Here is an 18,899-nt window from a genome sequence, read left to right as displayed (position 1 = left end):
TAAATAGAGGCTACATGACCTGAAGGCTCAGGGGAGAATAATGGCATGATTGATCACAAACCTTGAAAAGGAAGCCAGATTCATCTCCCTGCCAAGGGAAACCCAAGGGTGCCTTTGTTTTAGACAAACTGACTGTATCAGCAAAGAATTTCGACTGTTCCCCTAAGTGACTGTCCCTGAATGAAAGGAATGTAGACCCAGAGCAAAACAAAACCAATTTCAGGGGTTAAGTAAGTTTTAGCTTCTGGTTGAAATAATGTAACTTCTGCATGTACTGGATCTGCTTATAAATTATGATCCTATAACTCTAATCAAGGGTATTTTTTACTCATAAAACTATAATAGGTGTTTAAATTACTGTTTTATGCTTTTCTGCAGAGCCCAGTCATGCCCTCATGTCTTGTCCGCTGTGATTCCACCTACAGTGAGTGACTGATGAAGTCCCAGCGCATCAGCAGACTCCAGGCAAGTGGGCTGAGCTGGGACACGCCTCCTGGGAGACCTGACTCACTCCCCTGTGGCTGCCAGCCTTGAGCTCCAGAAATGCAGGACAGCTATTGGACTCGGAGGATGGTGGAGGAAGGATATGGTCCCCACGAGGGAGCTTGCTGGATAGTTTTATGTAAATTATATGGAACTCATAATGAACCAAATAACTCCTTTCTGAACAGAGTTGAGGCCTTCAGCTGACTTCAACAAACACATTCCTTTCTGGGGACTGGGGGATACTCAGCACAATGATGATGAGCTAAATAATTAAATTCCATTTATATCGTATCAATTGTATGGTGCAATTGCTGCACTTCACTAACTCAATTGTGATTTGAGTGAATTGTATCACTTTCAAGTCAAAATCCCCTGTAACTGCAAGTAATGTGAAATTAATTAAACTTTTTACTATATATTAAGGAGTCCTCTACATGTATCTAAAGAACATGGTCAAAATGACAAGGTCTCAACAAGAAAAAAGTTTAAGCTGCTATCATCTCATATCTACACCTTAAAAAATACAATGAAAACTCATAAAATAAAAAGGACAAAAACATCTTTGGGCCTCAGGACTTGGATTTGCTCTTTGCATAGAAAAAGAAAACTCATTCATAAAAAGTAGCAAGGAATCCCCACAAAAAGTCTGGCTCCACTATTAGGCATGTTAGAGGTTATACATCTAAAGCCTTCCTCCAAAACAAAGTGAGAGAAGTTTTACCTAAAATGCAATGTTAATGCAGAGGAAAAGAATTATGAATTAAGCAATTAATTTGTCTAGAACTTTACTATGAATCTTCAAAGTAATTTTTTAAAAGAATAATGTCCTTTGCTGGCCTTTTATTTCTTTACACTGGAAGGATCCTCATCAGAAGCAACTAGAATTCACCAGAAATTTCAGAGATAAACACATTTTTGCCTCAGAGAAGGAAAAAGAGAAGTACATGCTCCACATGTTGAATTTTATTTATTACGTTATTCTAAACTGGTTTATTCTTATAATAACTGTGTAACGCACAGCCTAGGTTAAGGTTATTTTGGTAGTAAAGTACCTTAACTCTGGGGTAGACTTAAGTTTAAACTTAGTTCAGCATTTCCTGGGTTCTAGGTTTCATGTATGGGGATAAACTAATTTGTAGCTTATTTTATTAAAACATAACATGGATAGAATTCAGCCTACCCCTAAACCAGTTTTACCTAGAAATACAAAAGATTTAAACTACCCACATGAAGATACAGTTTCATATAGCAGAAAATGCATCTGGAGTACAAAATAATAACATGTGAGAAAACACATAGAAACAGATGGGGAAGCACAATAGAAGTAGTAAAAGTTTTCAAAACTACAAAAGAGGAACAAAAATTGCTAAAATAACTAGAAAAATCAAATCTCCTTCAAAAATCCCATTTAAAATTTAAGTTTTAAGAGCAAGCTGCATTAAAAACACTGGCAAGACAACTTAAAGGAAACGGGGTCACTGTGGAATCTGGAAAGTGCTCTTTAGTAGTTCTTTTCATTTCCCAAGAAGACAGAAGAAATAAAAGCAATCACTAACTGAAACCTTCAGAGGTTTGCCTTTTAAAAGCACCTAATTTTCTCTGTAGAAGAGGTGTGATGGTTTTGAAAGCCATAGAACTCAAGTCTCAAATATTCTCTATGCAAATGAAAATTATTGTTGATGGATGTTACCTAATTCAAGTGTAGAAAGAGAAAAATGCTGAAATCAGGTTAGATGGCTAAGCCTCATAAAGATTGTAATTTGCTTTTACAGAAGGAAGTGGGGCAGAGCTGTGGGAGATACACCCAAAACTTCTGTCCCCCTGAACAACTATATAGGCCTATTATGTTGGGCTTTCTCAAGAATTCCAAATATTACAGCAAAGCTGATTAAACTCATAGTCTGAAGTATGTATTTACAACAGCCATGTTAAAAAAGCCCAACACTTGCAAACAAGCTGACACATTGACTCAACTGCCCTTCACCAAAAGGGACAGCAACACACTCGACCTCCAATAACCCAAAGCCGCCATCTCATTTTTTCATATTTCCAACCCACTCAGCTCCCCAGCAGCATTCCCCACACGGCTGCAGAATTTTGTGTTTGCCAGTACAACAGAGGAAGATGTATCAGAAAAGAAAAGGCACAACTTGACTTGTAAGTATTTTATGCTCAGATCTCCCTCTCGAGGGACTTTGAGGTGAAATAAAGACTCTCTTCCACTACAATGGTTAAAAAAGTCAGATTTAGGAGTAAAAATATTTTATGTTTAAAGAAGCCCTAATGAATGATACCAGGGAGAAAGTAATCAATGATCTTAAAAAGTTATAAATGCAATATATTAAAATGTTAAAAATGTCATATACTAGAATTTAAATATGTTGGCATTGAGATCAATATTAATACTTTCTTAGTGTATCTTTATTCCAAGTTTGAAATTATTCCACTACTGGCAAAAAAATAAGCTAAGGCAGAAGTGCTTTTGGATTACCAAAAGCATGTTCATATACTGGCTGTCTGATAAGAAAGGATACTTTGCCTTTCTTTGTGATGGCCTATATTAATGCTTTAAATTAGCATTAGACTGAGTGTGGCTAAGTGGTTTTTATAGCCAGCTTCTCTGAAATTCATGGCTTTGAAATATTAATTTTACAACATCACTTCAAGTCAAAATAGTGTCATATTTAACTCTAATTTTATTCTGATAATTAGCATTTTCTTCCCTCTCTTCAAAGATGGTTTTGCTGGGAGGATATGTTGCCTCAATACTCTTAGATCATACTAGATCTCTGCAGAAACCTTTCCACTTCCAGCTCATTTAAAACTATCCCAAAAATATTTTGAATTATCATTGCAGTCTTTTATCAGTGGAGCAATTTTTAGTTTCTTCATACTGCATCTCCTATGGCTACAGGGCCTTTGGCACAACATAAGAGCTACAGGGTTCTGAACATTAATAACTCTTGCTTGTTTAGTTCTCCAGTCTTGTTAACTTCTGTTTCCTGAGAAGCACAACACAAATACACTCATGGTTTCTCCAAAGAGCTGTATGAAAGCAGTCCCAGACTAAATTAAGAGCCTGAGTATCTTGTGGAGCAGGCTGCATTACATGATTTCCTGTCATTTTGAGACTGTCATAACAAACTGAACAACACCATTTATTTGAGAAGGCTTCTCACTCTAATTTTTGCAGCACGCTGTCTTTTTATACCTTCTCACAAAGTTTATGCCTATTCATCGGCCACAATAAATCAACACAATGTTCCTTATGGTGTACGTTGGTCTCCACCACTGTTTTGCACCAAAATCTAACTGCAAGCCCCTCTGTTTCCATGCCAATGACCTTGATAGAACTTCTTTCAGGGGAAAAGGCAACTCTTATCAGCTTCTCTCCTTCAACTAACTCTTTCTGACTCACAGACCCACTGTGAGCCCCCTCCACAATTTCCTTCATCAACAGACAATGTGATGGTGCTCTTCAAAACTTCTCCACTCACTTTGCCATTTCCAGTAGCGGAGTTGTACATCTCAAAAGCAATTCCCATCAACCTGAAGATGTATCTGGGAAGCACCAGCTGTACTCCAAAGCTTCATATTTCAATAATGTGTTGGTCCATTCCGCAACTTAGAAGCATGGGATCCACTGTACAGACCTGTGCTATTCTAGAGCATATCATACAGCTGGGTCCAGTTCCTGTCTTACATTAATATAGTAATAAAAATAGAAGAGGAATATCTCTCTTGAATACTTTAAAACCCAACTGGAAACAAGGGACTTCTATAACTAAGGAAGTGAATATATTGACATGCTGCTTAAGAGAAACTATGAAAGGAATATCTATTGATTGTCTAGAATCAGCATTGGTTTGAACTTTTAAAGGCAGAAACATAGCCCACTGTTTGAGGGCAAGACATGAATATATCATAATTGAACCTACTTAGAAAACCTGCTGAACACTTGATACTACTAGAGTAATTACTGGTATCCAAAAGGAAAGAATGGGGTTTTATTTTGCTGAATATTTCATATTACAATATAGCATGCATTATATTAGGGAAAACAGTAATTCTGTAATCAGATTGGGGGCCCAAAACTTGGATGACTCTATGAAATATCATGACCTGCTGGTCAGATTAGATGATTTAACACCTCTTCTGGACTTAAGGCCATAAAAAAATAGTCTGAATTGAAACATTCATCTAGATATGGGGTTTTTTTCCCCTAAAACTTCAATCATCATATAAAGACATGAGAAACACAACCTGGCAGACCAAAGGAAAAAAAAAAAAATCTTTGAACTCCTACAGCCATTTCTATCTGCAGTTTTGATTACACATACCTATATAAGACGTGCATGGCATACATAACCCTGTTTGCAAAGCATACTAACACCTAATGTAAAAGTTTACTTAAGTCGGATATATTGCACTTATTTAATACTGACATTAATGATAACACTTAGTAATTATTGTCCTGTGATTTTTAATATAGTTTCAAACCATAATTTTTTGACAAATAAGTAGCTTTCTAGTGGAAAAATAGTAAATAATAAAAGCAACATAAGCCATTTTAGAAAAAAACCCCACATCTTACAAAGACAAAAAAACCCCAAACAACCCAACCCAAAAAACCACAACCAAAAGCCACCAGCAACTATAAAAGCAATATAATTTAAAGAACATATCAATCACTACTTATTTGAACAGTGTGGGAAATATTTCAAAAAGATTAGTCTAAACATTTTTCTTGAAAGAGTGAAATTAAGAAAGGCAACTGGAAACAAGTATCTTTATTTGAAATAGGTACATATAAAAAAGATTCAAAATAAATATTAAACATTGGCACAACTTGTTCTTTGCCTAAGTTTTCTGAAATTGAAAGCTGTTCTCTGAAACAGCCTACTACTTAGATGCTAAAGGAATCTAAGCCACAAATAAAATAAAAGAGATGTATAATGATATTTCTAAGTTGAAAATAGCTGTTTGTACTTCAAGATGGATCTTACTCCTAGGAAATTAATTTATGTCATCATTTCCAAGTGTTCCTATAAAAATAAAATCTGCCAAAACAAGCCTCTGCTTGGTCACTACAATTCCCCTCAGCTTCCAAGTGAGCAGTTTTCTGTATGCCAAGAACCAAGTACTGTGAATCACATATGCCTGGAGACTTCCAGGAAAAGCATCAGCTTCATTACATATTTACTCAAAAGGTTCCCCAGCAGCCATTTCCACTTTCAAAAGAGCATCAACAATAGCTCTCTTCCCAGGATATTTTTTAACAGGTAGGCCCAGAAGTCTCTTTTGCAGGTGGAAATTCCCAATCAGAAGCACACCATACTTCTTGCAGAAATAGTTGCATCTATCACATAAATTAAGAGTCCTAATATCTCACTTTTTTTGTCAAAGTTTTCCCATATTTACTGATACCAAACCAAACGACAAAATGCAAAGAGAAATGGCCTTATGTTTTATAAAACCTGTGAAGCATTGGGCCAAATGAGTTTGCCAGCATATCATAAGAAAGAAAGAAAAAAACTCCTTCTTATACACTCCATGGAAAACTGAAATTATACCTTTATTGGTTGATTTCTCTTTAAAGAACTTGATAATGTCTAAAAAAACTCAAACAAAAACCACACCAAAAAATCCCAAAACAGCAGCTTTCATTTTCACAGAATTATTTACTATTTCTTTTTATAAGGACTACTCAAAAACAGTTAAGCCAATGGTCACTGCCTGGCATCTCATAGTTTCTTAGCCATATGGTGAATACTTCTGACCTTGCCTCCAGCAGTGCTGTCTAACCTTAAGGAAGTTCACAGCAAGGGATAAAGAATGGGTTCAAGTTCCATATCTATCAGTTCTGAGTAGCATCTCTGAAGTCTGAAACCCAAACATGAATCAGCACACTTGTCCAGAGTTAAAGCACAAATGAAATGGTCTATATTTTAAAGCAAGGAGTTCTGCATTTGCATTTCCCAAAATCAACCTAACTCCTCAACAGCAAAATACAGGTTTCTATTTCTCTTTTGACAGATACCCTCAGCTTGAAAAGCATGTGGCTAAATCTTCTTATTGAGTCATGACAATCATGTGTGTCACTTTACATCTGACATAGCAAGCACAATTTTTTGCCCCAATAAAATTTTTAGACCCAATAAATCAGTTCTGCAAAATGTGACAGCACAGGGATATGTGTTTTTCAAACTAAGCACAGCAAAACTTTAAATTTTCTGACACATCATTTAAGTTTCACATAGGAGATTCAAGTAAAGCAAATAAATACAACATTTATTACCACTTCTCTGTGTCTTTCATATATCCTGCCCTCTTCAAAGATTGCAAATGACTTTTACTTTTTTCAGTATCATAGATACCACAGTTTATTACCATCACTCAGTGACAATGTTCTATTTATTTTATGAGAAGTAACACATGAAGTTACCCCAAGTGTTCATTGGGAAAAATGCAAGGAAACATTTTAAAGCTAAGCATCGGCACAGAAAAAGAAAATGTAATATACTTGATTAGTTGAAAACCGTCCTAATTATGACTGATATGTTGAAAAACACCTTAATTTCTCAATATTGACAGTACTTTTGAATAATTGTATATGTGTAACTCTAGATATAGTTTCGGCTACAGTCAAAGAGCATGTAGAGCAAAATCACATACCAGACAGAAAAGTAACTCTTTACTTCTTCTAAAAAGCAGGTGGCTACCCATTTCAACAGCCAGTTAGAAACATAACTTCATTTATTCCAATAATGGAGAATCAGTGCAATGTATTTCATCTGTCTGAAGACCAGGATTGTGGCATTACCTAGAATTTTTCCAACACAGCATTAAATAATGGAAGTACGTCAAAATGCACAATCTTGTGGGGAAAAAGAAATTGCTGGAAAGGAGGTTTGGTTGGGGGGGCGGGTTGGTTATTATTATTATTATTATTATTATTATTATTATTGTTGTTGTTATTGTTGTTGTTGTTGTTGTTGTTGTTGTTACTACTACTACTACTACTACTACTACTACTACTACCACCATTATGGCTTGTTTTTGAGCATAGTACAGCCTTCCAGCTTCAAGATAGGTCTGGCTAGAGATACCGGCCAAGAAGCAAATTTCCTTAAGAGAACATCTGTTAAATTTTGATACCTCGTATCACAATAGCTCAAGACATTATCTTTTTAGTCAGCAGTACCTTAGGTTAGCTGGCTAGGCTGTTCTTGGTGATAAGTGAATACAGAACTACTTTATTACAGTCTCCTTTCTGCTGTGGTTTACAGAAATCATAAATAACTTTGCTAAAATATTACCACTCGAAATCCTTTCCATCTAGTGGATTCAGCAGCAATTTCCTCTGGTACTCTATTGATTTATAGGGGCAGGAGGTTCATTTGTAAAACACATAACCAGGTATAAACTAGTGAAAATCACAACACCAAACAGAGAACCTCTTGTCACTATTCCATACTGCAATTCACATTCCAACATGCAGATATATCTTCTTTCTTTGTAACCTCCCTGTACACTTTTTCACCATCAAAGAGTCAAAAAGTAAGGCAGGTATTTTTCTACAAAATATGCAGTGACACAGGCTGAAACAAAGGTACATGCCCAAGAAATATCGTTGAGATGGAAGAGAATACAAACATCTCAACCATGGGCAATTTTCAATTCCAATGATTTGCCATAAATCTCTGGACAAAACTCCACATTATAACATTTCATTTTTGCACTCCTCTCTTCAGAACAGAAAATATGACTAACTTCTACCATCCAAAAGAGAGAACTGGCATATAACAAAAAAATGAAGGAAGAGCAATGTTATAATTTTTATAAAACCTCTAAGACTCAAGAGCTATTACTCCAGTGCTGAGACATATCATAAGCTGAATTCATGCATTAATTTAAATCAAGAACCAGTGAATGTCTTTGGCAGGGAAAGATCAGTACTTGATAAAGGAAGAACCAATTTAAACACCTTCAGCAAGGACAAAGCTGCCTAAAAGCAGCTGATTTTAACGTCTCTCCTTGGAATTCCTGTTGATGCTGTCAAACCAAAGAAGGTAGCGACAAAGACCAGTTGTTTGCATTAACTGAAATATTAACCATCTCCTAAAGTACAAAAAGGCAATAAAAGCAAAATCTCTGACATTCAGCCCACAAAAATTTACATTAAAATGTCCAAGCTTGTCTTATTAGCATCAAGCAAACCATCACACTGAAGACCTCTTCCTTGAAAATGTCTAATATTTTTGTTTTAATCATCCAAAACTGAGTGCCTATTTCTATACCCAGTTTTGCCCTGAAATAATCTCACATCAGGTTTTACACAAACCCCCAAAAACATGTATATAAATTTAAAAATCCTAGGGCTCTTACTAATCCTTTCAAAATTTTATAATAAAACATCTTCTCCACAATTAATTTGTCTATAAGTCTTACATGCCCGTTTACTGTAACTCCACATGCAAACTCCCAATAATAAAAGGAGAGACATCAGAAAACCACCATCCACAGTAAGGTGTGAAAGTGGAGAATAAAATGAGCAATTCAATTAAACTATATTAAATTAACTGTAGGAAAGCTTACAGAAAGTATACTAAGACATGAAGAAATTGTTAATATTCTTTGTGATAAGCATTTGTGAACTAAATTATTCAGATACCAGCTATGAAAAATTTGTAAAAAAACCCACAGTAAATTGTACTATTGTTTTCCAGCCTACAGGTGCATCACTTGCCTACCTGTTCTTTGACTGAAGCTAGAATGGCAGAGGTTGTCTCAGTTTCAGAGCCATCACCATTGGATGTGTTCAACACAGGACTAAGGGAACTTGTCTTGTCAGAAGACGAGGGCTGGTCTGGAACAGGCATAGTTTCTGCAGTTCATGGAAAAATAAAACAATGGATTTGTTATCATAAACCTGATAAATATTCATATAAATACAAGAATAATAACACTCATTTAAGGTAAAAATTATAGAATATGCTTCTGTTCTGTACTGTAGAATATATCACTCATTTAAAACATAAACAGTTTCTGAATTAAAAAAAAAATATTCATTTATATCCTAGTCTTACTATGAAATAGTTACCATCAGTACATTTGGGAAGAGTCAAATAATTTATAGCTGTGATTTTTTTCAGAATTCCAGTGGCAGCTTACAGCATAAAATTAGAGTATCATGAAAGTAATGAATCATGAAATGCTTTGCAAAGAGAAAACCCAAAAATCATACATGAGAGAAGTATAAACTATCTAGTGTTTACTTGCTAACACATATTTTTATTTAACATCTATTATATTTTAAGCCTCTGTAACTTTCATACACTTTCTTCTAGTCTAGAAGGTGATTTTGCCAACATTTTATCTGAGTATTTTTATGTAAAACAGCACACCAGTTGTTAAGCCATTATTAAGATCTCTTACCAATAAAAAAAGGAAAAAAAAAAAAAAAGAAGAAGAGTCTTAGCATTTGATGGCATTTCTAGCATTTCTTTTCAGAGAGCAAAACAGTAGTGTGGCTGTGGAATGATTTATCTGTCTGATGGCTAAGCTATAGTGCAGTATCTCTGTTTAAATGTCACTATAGGCACATCTCCAGAGATAGACACGTTGTGCCACATTCCAGAAGTAACGAAGCAGAGAGGCAGCCTGCATGGTCATGCACAGGCACGATAGGAAAAAATCGTGTTCTTGTGGGAGCTGGCCAGAATCATTCTGTGCAAGAGAAGTGGCCCACAGGCTGCCATCTGGGTGAGCCTCATAAAGAGCAGTGGGGATATTCAGAGTAGTCATCACTTGCATAAGAAGCAAAAGTCCTGTCTTGGCTCTATTCTGCTAAAATATATAATAATAGAGCTTTTTCTGGAAGAAGTGAGAAGACTGAAAACAGTAGAAAAGAGTAGCTGGGAAAAACAAATATAAAATTCAACACCCAGCCCAGGCATCCCTGCATCATTATGCCATGGAAATTAGAGCTCTAAAAGAAGGCAATGACATTCTCTAAAGCTTTGTCTCTGAAGCCACAATGCTGCCCAAAAAGACACAGCTAGCCCAGCTGAGTAGCATTTTTCCAAAGCTTCCTGAAGCTCAAGACACTGGCATACATATGCAAGACAAACACATGAAAACAGATTATTCATAAAAGAGACAGTTATTTGTTAGAAGAAAAATCTCCCTAAATCTCAGGCTAGGCTAGTTTATATATTGAAGAATGTGGTTATATATAATTTTACTTAAAGAAGCTACATATTTTCATACAGCTGACTTTTTGTAAGCAAGTCTTGTTGACAATACCAAATCTTTGGCTCTGGTAATGCCCTTGCTTCAGACACAAACATTATTTGATGTTAAACTAGGAAACCTGTGGGAATCCAGGGCTTCCCTCTCCTTTTGGAATTTGCAGAGAGCATGTGTGCTCTGTTCTTCTTCCTTTCTTTATTTTTTTTTTTTCTCTGCTAATGAAGGTTGGAGGTTGTTTGGTGTTTCTTCTTGTTCTTCTTGCTGAAGCCCAGCCTGGGACGCCATTTGTCGGAATCTGTGGGTATTGGTGATTCCGAGATTGTAGAACGTCTCTGTCTTTCTGCCCCGTTGCCAAAGAAGAAGCCATAATTCGTCTGTGCTGTTTTCAAGGTTGTTTATTCTTGCTTATCTATAACATGTTCTGCTGCCCTGCCGCAGGTCTGTCCTGCAGGGCAGTGTGCGGGGCTCTGCCCCTCAGTGGGATGGTACAAACATTATATACCAGAAACTACATGTACTATATTTACAAAAATGTGCCAATATCTATCATCTACGTTGAACAGCCTGTCCCCAGCCTAAACCAATAGAAAAATGCCAACACTACAGTGAAACATGGAGGGCATGAAGAAGGAGGAAAAGGACAAGACACACCCAATTTCCTCCATCTTGTCCCCTCTGAACCCCTAATCTAGAAACCAAAAATTTTACTTTTGCACCCGTGTCACACTTAATTATTACTCTTATCAAACACTCAAAGCTTGTAATTCATCCTGTAAGATTGAAAACTCCTCTCCATGGACAGAGATCACAGACAGTGTCTCTCGGGGCTCTGTTCAGGGGGGTTCCTGACCCCTGCCAGGGTCCCAGACCTGCCAGGGCAGCCAGAGGGAAGCCCTGGATTCCCACAGAAACCCTGAGGGACGTATCTGCCTTCTTCTATCACATGTGCAAGCAGACCAAACAAAACTTCTTAATAATTCTGATACCTCAGTCTAAAAGGACTTCTTGAATTATATTTTCTTGGTTTCTTTTAACAAAAGTACTGGCTTCTGTTATAGGAATTTAACTAATTTGTGACATACAATTAAGCTTGCTGCCATCTTGTAAAGCACCAGAGAAAAGACATGTAGGCACACACATATAAATCTTTCACCTGTTATCTTGTTTGCAAACAAACTAGTAATTTTATTTTCTTAGTAAATTAATAATTACATTATCATAGTAGAAACAAAAGTAGTTTTCTTTTTGGTGTGGTAATTTACATACCAAAAAAAAAAAAAATTACAAATGGCTAATAATTGATTTTATTGCCTGATAGTTAATTTTGTAGAGTGATATTTGCAGAAATCACTGAAATGCAACACCCCTTGCTATCAACTCCATAGCCTGTGAAATCTGAAGGAGCCCATGGGATGTAAGCACATGAGCAAGGACCAGCGCAGCAGTCCCACCTCACAAAATATTTGCCCTAGCATATCTAAAGTGTATTTGAGAGGGGCTGCAAGGCTGCATGGCCAACAGGGAAGCCACTCTGTGAGCAAAAAGATGCTACTGGTACAACAACAACAGTTTATGTGAGCTCAAAACAATTACATCCATGAGACACAGGCAGCAACTGCCTGCTGCTATTGTTAACTTCTTTTAGGGCTACATTCAATTTCAGTAAATTTTAAATTTAGACGATAAGTTTTTTGAAAACTCTGTTTTCACCAAAAAATGCTTCAATAACTGCTTTAGTAATCTACATTTGCAAACATCAGTTTAAATGAAAAAAAAAAAAAATGTGATTACACAATCAACTACTGTCCTAAATTGTAGTTGCTTCAAATAGGTTCAATATCTGGACAGTCGCTAACATTCTGCAATCACTGCACATTTCCATATTTTTTTTTTTTTAATATAGATATTAAAAGAGGAGGAAAGAAAAAGAGGAAAAAAAGGCATGCTGCACATGTCCTCTTCATCTAGAAACAGAGTAATCAAAATAAATGTCTCTGACATTACATAAATGTTTTGTGCCCCTATTAAAATATTTCTTCTGGACAAAGAATGCAATTTCAAACATCTATCACATGAGTTCATTTATTACTACAGTTCTTCAAGGGGAAAGATTGCAGCCAATAGCACTTAGTAGGCCAGTGTCCCTGGATCTACACGTCTGTGATATCCAGCTAAACTGTTGACATTATAGACTCTGACAGTCACTTTTTCATTACATAAATTTGTATGAGAAATACCATACAGAAAGGAAACACAAAATGAATTTTCACAAGCAACAGAAACACAACTGTACTAAAGGTACAGTAGATTTAAAAAAGCACGACTCAGCAACATGAAATAGTGTTTCAATAGCAAACATCAGCACTCACACTTGCACATCTGTTCAGAAATGAACTTTTAATTTAGCTCAGTCTTCAGCATAACAAATTTTACATTCTTAGGTTTCAGTGGGACCTAAAACTGCTAGTACTGTAGAATTACAAAAAAATATGGTTGAAATGATCATCTGCACCCCTAACCCACTACCAAATCTCTAGACAAGGCAGTTTTTTTCCTGTCATTTCACATATTTAACACACAGAACCGCTTTTGCACAGCCTCTCTCAATGCAGCCTTTCTTAGCCACCTCCCTCTGCACCAGGCTCCACTGGCCTTATCAGCAGAAAACTCGCTTTGCTGTTTAATGTAATGCATTTAATCTCCATTTCCTCCACTGTCCAGCATGGGCACAAAAAGCCTAACAATTCCATCAGTTGTCTTCAAAAAAGGATTTTCCCACATAATGATAATGACCATAGTACCTTTCCTTCCTCTCTGGCTTCCCTTCTCTAAAAAAGCCACCCCAATTCTTTTTATTTTTCATCATAAAGTAAGTTGGCTGATAGCCTTTTAACCCGTACTCCTGGGAACTTAGCACCAAAAACAAAGGGAACGTTACAGGGAGTAGAAGAGGAAAAATAAAAGCTGAGCATCTTAAGAGAGTACACCATAGCTGAGTAACTACTATAAGTAACTTGGTTACATTTAATCAACAGCAACACTATTTTCTATCTATGCCACAAAATCACAGATGAAATTCTGTAAGAGCATAAACAGACTCCTGAGAGAACTGAATTAAAATCTTAGGCGATCATAGACAGATGAACAGGGAAAATACTACCAGCCTTTTGGGAACATACTGGGAAGTCAGACATAAATAATTCATGGCTTCCTGTATTCCAAAGCACTGACAACATTCTGCCTAGAGTTTGACCCTTTAATTTATTTTTTTTCCTGTCCTTCTGAGAGCATCTAAAAACTTTATCTCACCTTAACGAAAAAAAAACCTACAGCGCTGTAAATCCAGACAAGACCATCCTCTCCCCGGCTGGATGCAGCTGTCCTGGTGCTGGCTCTGCCCGGGCTGCCGGGCCGGCCCCAGCGCAGGGCACGGCTCAGCCCCTCAGCCCCGGGGAAAGCCTGGGCAAGGCAGGGCTGAGCGAGGAACAGTGAGCGAGAAACAGCCCTGCGAGCCCCGAAGGGACAGCGGGAGCGGGGCCGGGCCAGGAGGGATGGCCCTGCAGGGATAGGGCAGGAGACAGCCGGCAGGGATGGTCCTGCAGGGATGGGCAGGAGAGATCCGGCAGGGCTGTCTCTGTGGCCTCACGTTGGAACAGGGATAATGTGAGAAGAAGCCCGGTAGAAAGCTGCCTGGCAGAAAAGGACCTGCCATCTGAACATGATCCCAGGTGGCCAAGAAGGCCAATGGCATCCTGGCCTGTATCAGCAATAGTGTGGCCAGCAGGACCTGGGAAGTGATTGCTATGCTGTGCTTGGCACCAGTGAGGGCACCACGAATCCTATGTCCAATTCTTGGCCCCTCACGGCAAGACGGACACTGAGGTGCTGGAGTGAGTCCAGAGCAGCTGAGGGGGCTGGGGGGGTTGTTTAGCCTGGAGAAAAGGAGGCTCAGGTGAGACCTTACCGTTCTCTACAACCACCTGAAAGGAGGTTATGGTTGGTCTCTTCTTCCAAGCACCATATGATACAACACGAGGAAACAGCCCCAGGTTCTGCCAGGAGAGGTTTAGACTGGATATTAGAAAAAATTCTCGACCAAAAGGAGAACAGGTTGCCCAGGGAACTGATGTAATCATCATCCCTGGAAATGTTTAAAACTTATGTAGGTCTGGTGCTTAAGGACATGGTTTTGTGGTGGACTCACAATGTTAGGATAACAGCTGGATCTCAGAAGACCATCAGCTTGTACCTCTGTGATTCAAATCTTTATCACTAGATCACACAAATATCTGGCAACAGTAATAGCATGACATTCAGAACTGGAAAAATAAAAGATTTCAAGACAACATTCCTTCTGTGACCCTTGGGATGGCAGCGGATGCTGGATGGCAGACATCCTTCATTGTAGGAAGATTTCATGCCTCCTCTGAGGTAACACATCCAATGTAGCTAATTCCAAGGTCAAATTGCAAAAGTCTGTTCACGCTGAACTCAGGCACATAGGTCCATTCTATACCATAAATAAATCCTTGGCTAAAACAAAATATTTATAGGATTTAAAAATGCATATGAAAATGACAATGTCAGATGTTGAGATTTCACTTAAAAGTTTAATTTTCCACACACACTTTGCATAGGTTATGGGCAGAGATTTACTAACAGTGAACTAAAACAAGTATAGCCATGAAAATGTCATTGGTGAAAGCAGTTTGGTAGCATAGTTCTCTATTTACACATTGCTAGTCTTTCTGCTCTTTCTCAGATGGGGTAGCTACATCTGTCTTTCACTGATCTTATTCTCCTCCTCCACATCAGAAAAAAACAAGCTTTATTCACAGAAAAAAAATCTAGAACTGAAGAAGACACAGCATCAATGCTTAAATAAGCAGAATATTGCTTAAAGAGGCGGACTTTCAGGTTTAAATATTAGATTGAAGTTCCTCTAAAAGCAACTTTGTTAATGATGTTTATGTAGTCTAACGTTTTATCACCCTTTCATGTGTAGAAAGTGCATATAGGTTAAAAAAGCTCAAACCAACCATCTCCGCAATGTCTGAGAACCCATGGCAAAAGCCAAGTCATCCACTACACTAGCAATTGCATCTAATAATGGAAATCAGAAAATCTAAATATCTTTCTTTAATAAAAAGATATTGCAGTAAGAAACACGTACATGGCAGTGAGCTCTTCCTGTACAACGAACCATTAATCAGTGAGTGCATTCATTATAAAAGTGTAAATCATGCTGTCTTACTGCACAGTAATCAAATATGGCATATTACTGAGCTCATCTGGAAAGCCACAAATTATACTGAAGTAGCCTTGGATAAGAATCAGTCACTTAAAATAATCCAATATGCAATCATGCATCAAGAAAACTTTTTTCTTTCTTTCCTCTACCTTACACATACTGTATGACTAGAATTTAATAATAGGCATTTCTATTGTTCCTATTAGAATTGCTCTTACCTTTTTACTATTGTTTTAAATATATGAGGACTTACTGTAAAACAAAAATAATTTATTTTTTCAGTTTTTTTTTTACCTAAAACTATTTCTACACTTAAATTTACTGTTTATGATATCTAAATTAATATCATGATGTCAGAAGGCCTAATGTTGATCCTGTTTCTACCTGTTCACCAAATCATTCTGATAAGCTAAGAATTCAGTGGGTATAAATGATGAATCAGAACGACACAGATTTAAATAGGCCTGGTTATTCTTGCAAATTATTATATATATCACAAGTCATATTAGGTACAGATATGGATGGGGAAAAATAGCCAAAATGGTATTTCTCACTATTACATATTGTAAAGTCAATTCAAATATTATCACATACAACAGGTAGACTAACAGATATGTTTACATTAGAATTTTAGAATAATATTCCAACGGGAAGAAGTAGAAATTGGTGCTGCTTAAGAATTTAGATATACAAATTATCGCTCCCAGTAGATAGATGACCCATTATTCCTTCAGCAATCTCAACCTACGGAGGTGACTGAAGGCTGAGATAGCACTGGCTCTAGACAGCAGGACGCATACCTACTACTATTGCTGCATTAAAGTTTTCTGCAATGAATCGGAATCATTGTGTGAACAGCAGCTGTTTGACAGTGAAACAGGGTAGAGAGTCTGTAAACACAGGCCCTCCTCCTCCTGCACAAAAACCCTTCGAAATCGCAGATTTCTGTTGCTGTCCTGTCTTAGCTGACAAGCCTGGTTCAATTTGTGTCTGTGTAAGTGTTCTTAAAAATAGGTTGATAATCTCTTGAGCCAGCAGTAAGATAAGAAAAACTGCTAGAACCTGCCAAACACCTTGAAGGCGAAAATGTCTTCTGATTGCCTAAATAGTTATCACAACATCCTAAAGCATATATCTCCTACGTTGAAATTACTACGCCAGGAAATCAGATTAATTAAAGGAGACACGATATCTTAAAGACCTTTGAAAAGGCTTAGGCTCAATTAAAGATCAGGGATGGGATCAGTCAGCACTCCTCTTATTCTACCTAACCCATCACGAGGGCTTTCCAAAGAGCAAGGGCTCTGTTTTCTTTCTGGGATTGTTCTTTGTTCACAGACTCATCCATCTCCCTGCTCACTCAGACAGATGAGCTTGGCTTTTGTTTTCTTTTGTGTCTTCAGCTTGTTGCACTCAGTTATTCAACCACACTGTAAAAGTATTGAGGTCCTCTAAGGGTATGAAAAAGAATTCTCTGGTTTAAAATTTAGTTGAGGTTCAGGTTTGTTAAATCATCAAATTTCTTTTTCTACCCTCCTTCTCTTTGCAGAAGTGTCATAGAAGACATAAAAGATCCCCACTAAAGTTAAGGTCAAAGACAACTATATTCTAACACCTGACAGAAGACAACCTATACTGGAAAACTTCCCAATATTTTCCTTGACTTAAACTGTTCTGAAGTCTGATACATAAATATGAAATACCGAAAATTTCCTTCTCTTCCATAGATGCCTGACTCAAAAAGGCATTTCCTGAAACATTCCAAAGACTATAGTTCAAGACAAAAAATTTTCTTATCAGGAACACTCTATGTCTGCCCTGAGTCTTTATTAAAATATCTCTATTTTCCTGCTTGGCATAAAAGAAGCAAAATGAAGGGTCTTATGTACACAACAGCCTGAGGCCTCCACAGGCTGTATTAAATATTTTCCTGCCACTGTCTACATTAACCAGTGTAAGAACACTGGAAGCTGTATAAAACCTAAAGTCTTGACTTAAGCACTTGACTTAGGTGCTTAAGCCATCTGCAATGATTCTAAACTTTTTAATTCAATATGATCCTACTATTTTCTTTGTTCAGGTAATATGTCATAAAGCATGGAAGTTTTGCTTTTTGCTATAATGTTTACAGTTTCAAATACTTGAATTACTTATACAGCCAGCCTTCTTAAAATTAAACAAAAATTCTAAACCATTCCAAATTATTTTAGCAGGATAACTCAGAAGCGCTTATGAGAAAAAAAGTACAGCATTTGGCCTAAAGGACCTTGAAAAAAAGGCAAACACAGTCTAATTGTACATTCTTTGTTGTTTCTTTCTTTCAAAAAAGAGCCTGAACCACTACTGGCCAGTACATGAAGATTTAAAGATCAGACTCAAATCACAAAGCCAGAGCTGTGTCAGTTCACTATCCCCAGCCCCCTTCCATGTCAATTTACTGTAGCAATTGAATAAGTGATTAATCAGAACAGATAAACCACATGCTGCTTCTTCCTGCTTCATTGGTCCTGAAACCACCACCCTAATCGGTAAGGATTTACCCTAACCAGCTAGCATGACCATCTGAAAACTGAGCAACCTCCTCAAATTCTTAGGAAAATATTTCATTTGGAGTTAGTAATGCAATCACATAGAGAAACTAGTATAAAAATTCATCCTTCTCTCAGTATTTTAGAGACCTCAGCATGAGGATTTACAAAAATTGATTTCAGTTTTGCTGAAAAATCTATTCACAAATCAAGCAAATTTGTTTCATTCATGGAATCCAATTAGAGAATATTGTTTGCTGCTCTTACCGAGGGAACAGGAGTTATTACTTCAGTGACAATGCCAATATCATCAAGCATAGAGAGCAAAATGCATATCTACAAACAAAAGCCAGAAACATTGTAAAAGTCCTTACAATGAA

At 37.1% G+C, this 18,899-nt stretch overlaps 1 protein-coding gene across 9 annotated transcripts in view; it reads right to left on the bottom strand.

Annotated features, from left to right (window-relative positions):
• The window catches only part of CTNND2 (catenin delta 2), a 667,938-nt gene that overhangs the window by 535,315 nt on the left and 113,724 nt on the right, over positions 1 to 18,899 (bottom strand). For all 9 annotated transcript variants that reach the window (XM_072924313.1, XM_072924314.1, XM_072924306.1 and 6 more), the window contains exon 2: positions 9,240 to 9,373. In XM_072924313.1, the coding sequence (XP_072780414.1) occupies positions 9,240 to 9,373 (134 nt within the window). The remainder of the gene's footprint in view (positions 1 to 9,239; positions 9,374 to 18,899) is intronic.

Source organism: Taeniopygia guttata, chromosome 2 (assembly GCF_048771995.1).
Source record: "Taeniopygia guttata chromosome 2, bTaeGut7.mat, whole genome shotgun sequence".
NCBI lineage: Eukaryota > Metazoa > Chordata > Aves > Passeriformes > Estrildidae > Taeniopygia > Taeniopygia guttata.
This window is presented reverse-complemented; position numbering and strand designations above follow the sequence as displayed.